Source organism: Equus caballus, chromosome 4 (genome assembly GCF_041296265.1).
Source record: "Equus caballus isolate H_3958 breed thoroughbred chromosome 4, TB-T2T, whole genome shotgun sequence".
Classification (NCBI taxonomy): domain Eukaryota; kingdom Metazoa; phylum Chordata; class Mammalia; order Perissodactyla; family Equidae; genus Equus; species Equus caballus.
The window spans coordinates 97,240,445-97,254,510 of NC_091687.1; the positions used below are offsets into that span (position 1 = coordinate 97,240,445).

Below are 14,066 nucleotides of genomic sequence, written 5' to 3' on the forward strand. Positions count from 1 at the left end.
ACTGTGAGAGAATAAATGTTTATGGTCTGAAGTCACCTAGTTTGTGGTACCTTGTTACGACAGCCCTAGGGAACTAATACACTGAATCATGGGCATTAAACTCAAACGTCCTAACGGGCTTGAATCCTTCTCATGAAAGCATCAGTAAGAGTGGCCAGTACTATTTTACAAATGGGAACCAATAAACTGAAGCTATTTTTAAAGAGCTGGTATAGGTTTTAAAAATGTCCCACAAACCAAATGGTATTCTTACTGAGGCTGGCATACCATTGTTTAAGGTCAAGGTCAACCACTGCAGTTGAACAATGTGGATTTCTACTCCCTTCCTATATTACTCTCGCAGAAGTCTTGCTGTGCTTGGTTGTTGAAGGGGCTAACACTGCATACTCACCCATGGAGCTTACCTGGGCCATGTCATCTAAACAGTTGAAAATGTACTTCCTCGCTTCTTTGGACTTAATGCCCGTCTCAGCTTCATGGTCATCTGGTGTCTGGTCAAGAGAGGAAAAGGCCAGTTGGTAACGTGAATTATTTCCTAGTCACTGCGACGCAAGCCCTCAAGCTGCAGCTCCTCACGGAGGGTCTTTTTCCCACCTTTCAGAGAAGCAGACTTTGACTCTTCTTAAAGTGCCTTGCACACTAATTACTTTCTCTTTTCAACCTCCACACCAACTCATCCCGCTTTTGTCCTTCCCATGAACACCTGTCAGGGGCCTGTTCTGAGTCCGGTCCAGAGGATTCTAAGATGAGTAAGATAAGCCACATTTCTGTTAACCTTACATTGTTCTCTAAGTTTAAGGGATAAGGTAAGTTTCCCTATGTGGAAAAGCAGAAGCCCTTTTGCACGTTTTAAAATTTTAATTTAACAAACCCTGATATATGTATAGCTCTCACTATGTGTCAGCACTATTCTAGAGCACATGAACTCATTTAATATCCTTCACAACCATGCTAGGTAGGACGATTACCACCCCGTTTTCCAGAGAGAGAACCAGGAGTGGAAAGCTTAAGGAGCTTGCTACGGTCATATGGCCAGTGAGGGGTCGTGGGCTCCTGGTCTGGGTTCTGTGTGGTCCCTCTGCCTGGGCCTGGGCCCACACATTGGTTCCCACTTCTGCCTCTGTCTAGGAAGCTGCTGTTTCCAATCACCATGGGTTTGTCATCCACGATCACAGGTAATTAACCCTCAAATTCTCACTCAAGGACAGCACACCTGGAGCTGCTAAGATCCAGGCCTTGAGCACGGGAAGGGCCGGACAAGTAGGACTGAGGCTTTCAGCTAAGACACGGAAGTGAACCCTGCCGGGCCTGGCCTCACCCTCTTTCACCTGAGACTCTGTTACTGGACCTGACCTTGAGCAACTCACCCTCACAGTTGCCAAACCCCAGCCCTGCCATCAATAGCCTAAGAGCTTGCTTAGCTCCCAGATTTCTTTTCTAAATCTCTTATGACTATTGGCCACACATTATCTTTAAATCAGATTAGAATTTGGCGGTGGTTTCTGTCAAAAACACACCCACCCACTCTCTTGCAAAAAAAGAAATACCTAAAATGGACATAAAACATACTTGAGACTTGTGTTATTTTCTCCTTCCCAGGAAAATGCATTAATTTTAATTACTAGGCACAGATCAAAGTGAAAGCAAAATATGTTTCCGTGAAATAAAACCACCCGAGTCTACGGTGTGCAATCCAGCGTGCAATGATGCGCTACACCGCCTGCCGGCTGGGACCATCAGATGCCTCCCCTGGCCTCGGCTGCCACGTTGCTTACGCGTTTCCTTTGCCAGGAAGACCCTCTTCGTCCTTCAGGGCCAAGCTCAAATGCTCTTCCCGGGCCCTCTGCCACGGGCAGTATGAAAGGCTCCCCACTCTTGGCTCCCAAACTCTGTTCCTACCAGGAATAGGGCACTGTTCTGGGGGGCGAGGGCGTGTTGCATGCGTTCAGTCTCCCTCTGGACTGGGAGCTCCCTGAGGGCAGGGGTGATTCGTTTCTCTGTCTAGCACAAACCAGACAGGACATCAAGGTTTACTGGATTAAATCCTGGGAGTTTAACAATCAGAGCTTGGGACTTGAGCTTTGCAGGCGGCAGCAGGCCAAGCAAAGTGCTGCTTTTGCACATTCAAATTCATCCATGCCGTGTACTTATCAACAACAGTCGCCCCTCCCCATGTCGCTGACTGAATCAAGGGGAGATCCAGGATCAACGTGCTGATGGCAAAAGCCCCCACTAATCGGACTGTGCCCTTCCTCCCTGAGTGCTGGGCGTCGGCGAGATCAGAGGGCGTGCTCTTCCTACCTTCAGCCTCCACAAAGGATACGGCGAGTCTGTGTCACGGTTGAAAAACCTAGTTGTCTTTGTCCCTGCGCTTAATAAATATTCAGCTGGCAAACCCTGTGTTTGTGAGATATACCGAATCTGCAAGAAAAGATGAGAATGAAGTCAGGGCTTCTCCTGTCACTGTACATATGGTATACTGATGGCGCTAGTGCCTTTGAGAAAAATGACAATTTTATAGGGAAGGAAAGAAGTAATCAAAGAAAAAGGGAAAAGAAAGAGGAAGAAAGAAAGAATCGTGAGGTCCAAGAGAAGCAAGGTTCAGGAGACAGCATCACAGCCCAAAACCCCATCCACACGCCGTGTTGTAAATGAGGTGCAATCCACATGAAGGATTCATGCTTGCAGTGAGTGCCTGTGCTACCTGGCCTCACCTGATCGTACTCGGAAGCTCCTGGATACAGCGGCCAGCCCAGGAACAGCTCCGCAATGACACAGCCCAGGGACCACATATCAATTGCCTCACAAAATGGTAAACCAAGGATGATCTCAGGGGCCCTGAAGAGGAAGAACGGAAGAAATCATTAGCAATTCAGAAATGCAGGCAGCTTTTTCTATATGAATTCTACATCAAATCCTACCTTTCAAACCTGGGATACCATCACTGGCCCCCTCTGAAGGGCCTGTGGTTCTTGCGCTGCGTTGCAATGAGTCCCCCGTTTTTTGGGTTGGTCCTCCCCATTAGCAGGGAGCCCTGGCAGATGGGATGGCTGGCTGAGACGAAGGTTGGTCCATGGCTCTAGAAGAGACCTGCATCTATTGGAACCACGTCTGTGGGCTTCATTACCCTTACAGTCCAGCCAGATGAGCTAATAACCACTTTAGAGGAACTCAAGTTATCTTTTATAGCTGAAAACCTGGGAAACCAATCTTTACAGGATGCCTGGTTTTTACAAAGGAATTCTGAAATATAAGTATTCTATTTTCAGTAATATACAAAACAAGTTGCCTCCACCCAGAATAACAGGATGAAATCCAATATCTGTTCATGCCACCGATCCCTTTCTTCAGTTTGTACCACACTTTCCCAAGGAAACACTGTTTTTTTTCATTAGGTTCTAAAAAGTCAATTTCCTAAGAAGTTCTGTAATATTACATGTAGAAGAACCCTGTTCATGAATATATAGTCTGGGTATTTATCGGAATTCCATTACAAACTCATTTCTGACTGTAGGAGTTATGTCCCTTCACATGATAGACAAAGTTACATGCTGGAGCTTCTGAAGGAAATCACCTAAGCTCAAAAGGAAATTTCACATGTAGCTGGCAATCAAAACCAAACAGACCACAGAGCGCATCTTCTTTTCTAAGAATCTGTCATGATTAGGTAGGGGTACATTTTGGAGAAAACCAAGTTCAAAGTATGAGATATGAACACAGCTTTTATTTTTTAAAAATGTAGCTCAAGGCATTCTGCTGATAATGTAGTCAGTAACCCGACTTCTGTTTTCTCTGTAAATGTCCTAGTTGATTAAGCAATGCAAGAAGATTCTACTCTCCTGCCCTTTCAGCAGCCTGGAGTGGGAGTGGAGGGAGCTGGGAGACCTTCTTATCTTCACCCACCTAGCGTGAAGGAGGGAGGAGGGTGTGATCAGAAGCTCCTCCCCTTGTCTTGGGGCTCCCAGCTGAAGTTTTCCCCACTGAAAGAGTATCTCCCCAGCTTGCTTCTTTAAATGTAACCTCAGCACTGCTGCTGGCTGCTTCCAGAGTGCCACAGTCATCGGTCTGGGCAGCAAGACATACTTTGCCTAAAATCCAAGACTGGTGCTGCCCAGGAGAGAGTCACTGCTGCGGACGGGGAGCAAGTTGCCTCGGTGCTACTTGCTGGGCCTTCGCTGTCCCTGTCCCCTCACTGCTGGGCGTCCTCAGCAGCCTGCAATTCCCCTTCTCTTTGGGCTGTGTCTCCTCCAATCCCAGTTGCTAACCATTCTGGGGGACACGGTAGGCTGCTGTTGCCCCTGGCCCTGATGACTGGGATGCCTGTGGTTGTTTTATGACACATCACTGCTGGACTGTCCTGCGTCATGGGGCCTTCACCCCCCACAACTGGCCTACGTCACTGTGTCCAGGGTTGCCCACACACACCAGGGCTCCCAGAGTCACCTGATCATTGTGTGTAATTGATGAGATTATTGCAGGTTGCCTCTAGCAATGAAATCTCTGTAGAGATGGTTTTGGTTTATTTAAAAAAACACATCCCTTGGAAAAGAAGGGAATATCTGAAAAGAATATTACAGAGAAAACAACACACTTGTATTACATATGTGTCAGAACCTGCTTTTCCTTCTGCCTCTCTGTTCTAGAGTCAGATGAGTCCACCTGCCTCCTCTCACATGTAGTCTCAGGCCTCTTCCAAGAGTTCTGGCCCTGGTTCCGGAGAAGGCCCCCCTTCAGCAGGCTGCTGACTCAGAGTCAAGCACCTCTGCACCTCTGTCCCACTCCTGTGACCTGTACCCCCGCCCTTTGCAGCCTGGACACTCCAGTCTCCAGGTTGGGTCTTAGGAACAGGCTGGTCTGGTTCCACAGGGACATCTCTGGACTTGACCATGGGCTGCCCTTCCTACCCGGTTAATCAACTGGTTCTCATGCCCCTACACAGGCCATTTGGAACCCATGCAAACCCATTTCCCAGCTTCTGTTCCTTGATGATGTGCGAGGCAGAATCCAACAAATGAGGCTCCAAGCAAAGGGCACTTCAGTGATGTTCTTTGACAAGAAACACCAGACAGGAGCATCACTGACTGACGTTACATGAAAATCGCTCTTAGTCCATTTTCCACTAGAAAATGAAATGGCAGCCATTCATGGTACCAGGATATGTACAGCAGAGTATTTTTTCTTGCTGTGACCATAATGAACAAATGTTCAAGCGTCAGGCTAGATAGTTGGGAGATGAAACAGAAGGCACAGTCCTGTCCCCGAGGGGTCCCCCTAAAACATAGGTGACAAGTGAAGCTGAGTACAAAACGTACACAACACAAACACACAGATACCAAAGCACAGCTAATTGAAGCACACGAACATGCTCTAGCATCTCCCATTTTAAAAAATCAAGCAGGACACAAGAACAAAACAAACCACAACCAACATCAAGCCTTTCCTGACCCCTCACTCCCTGCAGCGGCTGCCCTGTTTCTCTGCTCTCCCTCCGAAGGCAAATCTCTGAAGGGGAATTTCCAGCGGTTTCCACCGCTTTGCTCACATCACCTTCTCACCCTGCTGACCAGACTCCCACCCTTGCTCCACTCAGGTGCTGTGCTTGTCAGGAGCAGCAGTGACCACGTTGTCACATCCATTGGTCAGTGTCTCAGCTCTGTGACCCAAGAACCACATTTCCTTCACACAGTTGACCATCGTTTTGAAACACTCAGTCTTGGTTTTCATGACACCACACACTCTCATGTTTGTCCTGTCTCTCTGCTTGTGGCTTGTCAGTTTCCTTTGGTGGCTTGTCCTCCTCTATCCAACTGCTCCATGATGGCAAAGTCCTAGGATCCTTCTCTCCTCTCTCTTCATCACTGTTTTAGGTAATTGTTAAGGGTTGAATTGTGTCCCCTCAAAAGACATGTTGAAGTCTTAATCCCTGGTACCTCAGGATGTGACCTTATTTGGGAATGGGGTTGTTACAGATGTCATTAGCTAAAATGATGTCATACCAGAGTTGGGTGGGCCCTTAATCTAGTAAGACTGGTGTCCTTATAAGAAGAAGGAAATTTGGACACAGACACAGAGGGAAGAAAGCCATCTGAAGACAGAGGCAGATATTGGAGTGATGCTGCCACAAGTCAAGGAACACCTGGAACCATCAGAAGCTAGAGAAGGCAAGGAAGGAGCCTTCCTTAGAGGCTTCAGAGGAAGCACGGTCCTGCCAACACCTTGATTCTGGACTTCTAGCCTCCAGAACTGTGAGAGAACAACCATCTGTTGTTCTAAGCTACACATTTTGTGGTACTTGTTTCTGCAGCCCTAGGAAACCAATTACTTATCATATCCACTCCCCCAGGTTTAAATTCTATTTCTATTTCCAAATGTCTGTCTCCACCTTGGACTTCTCTCTGCTCCAGAGCTATGTTTGGATGGCCAGACATCTCCATGGGAATGTCTCATGACCACATCAAACTTCGTGTGTTTACAAGGGAACTGTTTTCCTCTGCCCTCCTCCCCACCCCCCTCAAACATTTTCCTCCCTCTGCCTGTTTGTTTTACTAAATGGAGTTAGACCCTTACCCCTAGGCCCCACCCCTGCCCCTGCAGCTACTTGTGCTAGAAACCTTGGAATGATCTGATTCCTCTCTCTCTCTCTCTCTCTGTCTCTCTCTCTCTCTCTCTCTCTCTGTCTCTCTCTCTCTCTCTCTCGTCCTCACTACCCCATCCATGAAAATGGCCAGCTCTAAAGTTTATCTCAGACTGGTGTCTGATTCTCCACCCCCGCGGCCACCACTCTGGCCCTGGCCACCCCATCTCACCCCTGGAGCTTCCTATCCAGTCTTTCCGCTTCGTCTTCATTCCTCCAATCCACTCTCCCTATAGCTGCCAAAGCGAGCAGGTCACACTCCCTCTGCTTTAAGCCCTCAGAGGCTCCCCACGGCACTTAGAATGAAATCTAAATCCCTCCATGGCCCACAGGGACCCCCAGGACCGGGACTTGCCCAGCTCTCCACTGTCATTTCAGTCCACCCTCCTAGGTCAATAAGCTCGAGTCCCGTCTGTTTCCTTTCAGTTTCCAGAATACCCAAGCTCCTGCTGGACCAAGAGCCTTCACGCAGTGTTGTTGCCTCGGCCTCGAATGCTCTCCCCACTGGCTCTCAGATGGCTGCCTCCTTCTCATCCTTCAAACCTCAGCTAAATTGTCACCGCCACAGACAGGCCTCCCTTGACACCAGTTAGTCTCCATCTACAGTGCCATAAATGTCACTTTACAGCACTTTCCCAATAACCTGCTTACTGTCTGTCTCCCCCTGCTGAGTCCATGAGGGCAGCACAGTGCCCAGCATTTAGTAGCCACTCAATCAAAGCTTGATTGAATAAACCTTTATTAAATATAAGAAAGTGCTGAAATATGTGATTCAGATGAAAGTGCTAAGGCAGTGTAAACAGGGAGTAGAAAGGTAAATCCTCATCAAGGAGTGGAAGCTCGGCACGAGGGTGCAGGATTTAGTGTGAGGAAGAAAGGCCTCCAGGCGGGCGGGAACCACAGGAGCGGAGGCCCAGAGATGGGGGAGAGCGTGCGGCGCACACTCACCTGTGCAGGGCTAGCCCTGGGAGTCAGAGGATACCTGTCTGTAGGTGGCTCACAAAAGCAAAAAAGCCAGAGAGGGTAACAGGCGTGGTTGGAGGTGGCACCAGAAAATGCAGGGTCAGGACTGCCGGGCAAAGGCCTCTGAGATTTAGGCGTCTAGAGCTTATATCTTCTTAACTCTCTTGAAGCCACTACCCCACTCAGCTCCCACTGCTATTAGTTCGAGCCTGCGGCTTCAATCCAGGCCTCTGCTGTAATCGCCTACTGGTCTCCTGCCTTTGCTTTCAACCTTTTCCAATTCACTCTGAAACTCTCCCTCACCCCTAAGGATGTGTCCTCCTCTCTGCACACACAATACATTGATGGTATTTCTGACACGGCCTGCCCCTCTCCCCTCCCTATTTCCTTACTCAGACATACCCTGCCCACTTTCTCTGTGCTGCTATACCAGGTGATGAAGATATAAACATGAAGAACCAGACAGGTCCAATAAATATTAATTGAACACCTAGTATTCTAAATACATGTTCAAATATCTGCCCCCCACTTGTAAAGGGCAGGGTCTGTCTCTCACTCGTTTTCGATCCCCAGTCTGGCACACAGTAGATGCTCTATAAATATCTGCTCAACACCCAGCCCATGAGCCCCTGGGTAAAGCAGGCACTTCTCTCTCTGGCCTGTCAGTGATCCTTGGGGGACCAGAGACGGTTCTGCTGAGATCCTGCAGATGCCTTGTCCCTGTTCCGCTAAGTCCACAGGGCTCTGAGTTCTGGGAAGTTCAAAGTCCAGTCGAAAGTCCGTTTCTTTTTGTCTAGTCCACCTGAAGCATGTCTACTCTCCAGTGAAGAAGAAACCTTCTCACCAATGGTTATTCTAAGTCAGAATTTGGTTCAAGCTCCACTCATTCACTCGCTGATTCGAATATTCAACTGCCATTTCCTACTATGTGCTGGGCACTGTGCTGGGTGCTGAAGATGGAAAAATAAACCAGTTCCTATGGCTCCTCCAGGAGTGCATGGTCTAGTTGGAGGCAGCAGCATGCAGGCATGCTTCGTGCCGGGTGTGTGCCCAGGACGCGAAGGAGGGACTACCTGGGGGAGGAGAGGCAAAGCAGGGAGGGTTTCCCAGGAGAAGTTTGAGCTGAGTCTTGGTCAGGGGACAGGTGAGGGTGGCCTCCAGGCACAGGGCAGGATGAGTGCACGTCCTCTATCGCTCACGTCCCTGCTATGTCTCCAGCACCCAGCACAGTGCCGGTGGCATGGTGAGTGCTCACTAGACATCTATAGAAGGAATGAATCTTTTTGCTTCAACCCCACACCCTCAGCAGGCACCAGTTTTACCCGAAGCTGGCACCATCTCCTTGGCAACACCTCCTATAACAAGAGGCAGGCTACTTGGCCTTTCTGTTTCAAAGTTTACGTTCTTTTTAAAAAATCCCATTCCAGTTTCTTCCATGGGGGCCGTTTCTGGTCTCAGTTCAGTTCCACAGCAGGTAGGACTGCTGGCTTGGAAATGGCCCTTCCTGTTGGGCTCAGAATGGCCCAGGTTCTGCTAATGATTCATCCTTCATTCGCCACCCCACAGAATCATCTTCCAGAGTCTCCTCATTGCTATTTTGGGACATCAAAATACTTTAAACATACATGAAGTGTCAGACAAAATTTGCACCCAAGAAAGAGAAAGATTGTTCCTTTCCAACATTTTCATAGCAGGAGGTTTGAGAATTCTATTTTTTTATAGAAAAAGAATAAGCAACTATCATTTTCAACACATCAATTATTGAAGCTTTGATATTTTGCTCCATTAGCTCTCCTGACAGCACATGGAGCTGACAGGGTGTCCCCAGATCACGTCCAGATCATGTGGCCCTGTGGGGACATGACTTCCCACAGAGGTGTGGAGACCATACAAGTCGAGCGGGAATGAACATGCGCTTCGGAGCCCTGTGCTCACAGGCAGAATCCAGCGCCGTCAGGTTCTAGCTGTACACCTACTTCCTGAGGCTGGTATGAGGATGAAATTAAACAGAGCAACGCAGGAAGCACCTAGCACAGGGCCTGGCAGAGAGCAGGCAATCCACAGATACTAAGTCACTTATCTATAACATCTCTAGGTCCATGTGACAACAATTAAATAAACAGAGCATCCCTTTTCCTCATTTTTAAAGCCCATTTTCCTCCTTATAAGTTGAAACATTAGGAAAGCTGTATAAATATATTGAAGTGTACATATTAAACATTTGTTTCATTTATTTACATAAAAAAGGTACAAAGATTAATATTAACAACCAAGTCCCTACCATCTAGCTTTAGAAGGAAAACTGCCTGCCAGCTCCCCCTGCTTCCTTGCACAGGGAAGCACGGCCCTAAACTGCACTCCCCTTCATGGTGCAGTCTCTGGTTCAGCCAGCCTCCTCGGCCAGTAAGACCAGAGTCAATGTCCTGCTCATCTACGCAGTCCCCTAATAAAGCAAGGGCAAGGTTCACAGCCACTCCCAACTTGGGCAATAAATTTGCAACACTAATCAGAGCACAGGAAGAACTGTGCATTTCTGGAAAAATGTTACTCAATTTCTCCGAGTTTTTATTTCACCATCTATAAAATATGATTATTAATTTCACTTTTTTTCTTGACTCTACAGCAGCTTATGAAGATAAATTATGGTTGGTAGGATTATAAAGCAGTTTGAACTCCTTGGAAGCAAGACACTCTATTAGTCCATGGTATTTCATAATCACTGATATTATAAGGTGTACTTGAATTGAACTGCAGTGAAAAAGCCCGTTCCCACAAATATATGTAGATTGAAAGTAACCTCAGTATGGCTGGGGCAGAAGCAATCAAAATGTAAAATTGTATTTCAGATGGGTTGTTAAATCTTATGTTTCCACTGCAAAAATAAGGAGACTAGGAAATGCTGACATGAGCTCTGAGCCACTATTTGAGCTGAAGACCAGGAGTGGGAGACCAGGGATTACATCAAAGCAACAGAGGACCCAAGGATGGCGGCAGGAATCTGAGGACTAGGAAGAGGCTACTTTAGAGAAATTGGACCCAAAAGCCTGAGGGATCAGCACAGAGGACAACCTGAAGGGTGAGGGCTGGAGAGCACCGCGGGGCAGCCAAACAGACAGAATACAGCCTCTGACCAAGGGTGGCCTACTAGGAAAACAGGGAGCAGCATCCCTAAAAGACTCATAGCGTGTCTGGGGACCCAGGAAGACCCAGCGGAGATCTAAACAGCGACTGAGTGTGGCTAAACCACCGCCAGCCTGGGATTTGATTTTAAAAAAGACACAGCTTTCTTAGTAAACAGGAGGTATGAGAGAAACAGCTTTGTCTTTGACTGGGGTACTGAGCAGATGAGAAGAAGGACAAACGGGCCCAGGGATGGAGCTCCAGGAATGAAATACAGGGTGAGGTTGACCAGGAGCCCACTCATTGTCTCAGTTTGCACTGAGCCAAGGTGATAAGGAGAATGTCTGCTCTTGTAATGGCCTAACCAAACACCATGGACCCTAAGATCTCTATACATGCTCCACAGCAGGGTAGTTTTGCCCTTAATAAGCCGAAGATGACATTGTGGTGGAGAGTTGCTACCCAGGAGCAAGGCTCTGACTCCCAAAGGAGCCCTACGAAAGACACCACACTCTGCCTGTGGGTGGGTCCGGCTCGATGCTACACATGCAGCAAAACTGTTGCAGACATACTCTAGAAGTTCTACTTTAGCAGCCACCACCGATGTCCATCAAACTGTGTGCTGATGAGGATCGTTTCAAGACGCTCACTGGTGCTGATTCTGTCATAATTGAATATCTCCAGCTAATAGAAATGCTCAAGGCATCAGAAGGAATCATCATATCCATATGGAAGGTTGATTATATTTAATCACAGTTTAGTCTAGATGTTGACATCATTTTCATGCCCCACTTGGACAGTCTCCCAAAGGAAGCTGGCTTCCTTGATTCAACTGGCCATTTCCAGTATAATGTTAAAATCAGAGAGGTAGTTTTTTTGATTTGCATTGGCAATGAACATCTTGGCTCTGAGGAAGATTTTCCTAGTGTGCACTAAAAAAAAATATATATATATATCCCCCTGCCATGCTGATCCTAGGTTCCCAGTACTGCTTCAGATCTGCAAAGTGCGGAATCAAGATCTACCTTTCTTGCTGATATACCAGAAGAAAACGTTAGATCCAGAACCTAACTGAATATAATCTCCAAAGGCTTCCAGTGATGTTGGTGTAAACTGGAAATCAGTTCTCTGATATCCTGAGCTTCTTCTCATGCCAGCCTCTAAATTCCTAGTAAATCTCAATGAGAAATGTTCCTAGGAAGAATCAGCTTGGTCTCCACAATGGGTCATTTCAAAGATATTCACATGCCCTGTAATTCTATAATTCCTCACCCTCTTGACATGCATTATGCCTATTTTTCCAGTCACCAGCCTGGTGGCCCTGTATCTCCCAGTCTGTTCTCTGGTGCCTTTACCATGAAGCCAAGGGTTGCTGGAGAAAGCCTGGTCTTGCTTCCTACCACCCACCAGGACTATGATATCACCAGGATTTATGCTCGTACTGTTTGCCCAAGTAGGTGCTTGATAAACGTCTGTAGAAGCATCCGTCAGCCGGGGAAACGGAATCACAGTTGTCTGCATGTATCTACATAGAGCAACACCTTTTACACATCTACTGCTCCAGGTTCTTTTTTAAAGTTTTTCTTAATCTTTATTTTTTTTTATTGTGACAGATAACATAGACAAAGTAGTGCACAAAACAAAAACGTATAGTATAGCTCCATGACTTATCAGAAAGCAGATCCAGTGTCCCCACCAGCCAGGTGAAAAACACAACATGGTTGGCATCACAAAACCCCTCTTGCATTCCTCCCATACCCCATCCCCTCTCCGCATGCGTGGTGACATGCAGCCTGCATGGCTGTGTGTGTGCATCAGCGGCGTGGACCCCAAGCCTCAGCTGGGCTCTGCCCTCTGCCCGGAGGCAGGCTCCTGAACAGGTGGGCTACACGGCAGTTCCAGCCCAAATTAAGAGGGACTCTGCACAAAGGCCGGGAGCTGGGAAAATGAGCCAGCGGCTGAGAGAGAAAGGAGACAAAACCACAGGCATTCTTTTTAGTTCCTTTTGTTGATTGTTTTTCTTCTGCTTTGTTATTAGTCTGCTGACTGAAACTGAGGTTTGGAGCTGTTGCACATTTAGAGCTTCCCCAGGAAGCCTGCCAATGCCAGGAAGGACTAACCCAAGTCACACTGTCACCTGCGGTCACCTTTCAGCTTCCTGGGGCCACTCCTCTTTTCTCTGCACTGGGAGGGAATTTGGAATTTCAATTCCTGTGGATCAACGGTAACACAGCTCCTTCCCTTTATTCAGAGTGGCGATACGTCACCCACCAACAGAGTGACAATGAGATGTCAGGTCGGGGAAAAAGCTGGCTTCTCTCACCTAATCAATTAATTCCAGGCTCACCCTTGACCCCAGATGAAAGCACACCAAGACAGTATTACCAACTTATGTGCAACTGCATCGATTTAAATGTGAAACTTCTCATTGGTTAACTTTTAGCTTCAACTGGCTCACAGTGAGCACTCAAAAATGTCTGTTGGATGAACAAATGAAACAACACAAGGCTGAGGAATCACGATGGTTTCCTGCTGGGGTCCCCGAGCCTGCACTGGGGAGGCCCTGGAGTTCCCAACTCTTAGCAAAGACGAGGTTCATCCAGGGAGAATTTTCCTTCCCTACAGCACCATCTGATTATGTGGCTTGTGGGACTAAATCGGGAGGCATTCATTATGGCTGATGGCCTGGGATAAGAGAGACAGGGACTAAGGATGGAAAGCTGCTCCTTGTTTGAAAGGGAGATGCATTCAGTGTCACTGACTGGAGATGCACCAGTTGAGAGAGCAGAAGCCAGAAACCTGAGATATGAAAAAGAATCCACTGAGCAAAGATGCCAAACACATATTGGAGGGTGAATTTCCATTGCAGCCACGGGGCTATTTCCCATGTCATCAGAGGAGGGCTTCTTCTCTGTATGGCGCTGTTGATAGAGAATTACTGAGAAAGAAGGGCCGAAGGCCTTTATTACGCTAACTAAACAAGTTTTCAAGTGAAGCCAAAAGCCATCCCAGCGGATGGAGCAGGTTCTGACCCAGGAAGCACGGGATGCCTCCCGTCTCCAAGCAGCAGGTGTGAGCAAGGGAGGAGGAGCCAGGTGGATGAGGCTGGCCTTGCTCCCTGGGGAGGCGCACACCATTCCGGCTTTGCCAGCAGACCAAACCTGCAGAAGGGGACCAAGGGCACGGCCGTCACCCAGTTCTACAGCAGGAAACATCGCAGAGTGGACTTAACCACGGCCCGACAGAGCTGCCATGGTCAAGACAGGGAGGGAGCTCCCAGGGTGGCTGGTTGTTTCTTCCACGTGAGTTAGGAACAGGAGAGTTTTGCCAAACAAAATGGGCAGAAATT

At 47.8% G+C, this 14,066-nt stretch overlaps 1 protein-coding gene across 10 annotated transcripts in view; it reads right to left on the bottom strand.

Annotated features, from left to right (window-relative positions):
- Positions 1 to 14,066, bottom strand: part of HIPK2 (homeodomain interacting protein kinase 2) — a 177,627-nt gene that overhangs the window by 49,313 nt on the left and 114,248 nt on the right. For all 10 annotated transcript variants that reach the window (XM_070265103.1, XM_070265102.1, XM_023639815.2 and 7 more), the window contains 3 exons: positions 2,715 to 2,838; positions 2,302 to 2,421; positions 405 to 491 (listed from right to left, as the gene is read on the bottom strand). In XM_070265103.1, the coding sequence (XP_070121204.1) occupies positions 405 to 491; positions 2,302 to 2,421; positions 2,715 to 2,838 (331 nt within the window). The remainder of the gene's footprint in view (positions 1 to 404; positions 492 to 2,301; positions 2,422 to 2,714; positions 2,839 to 14,066) is intronic.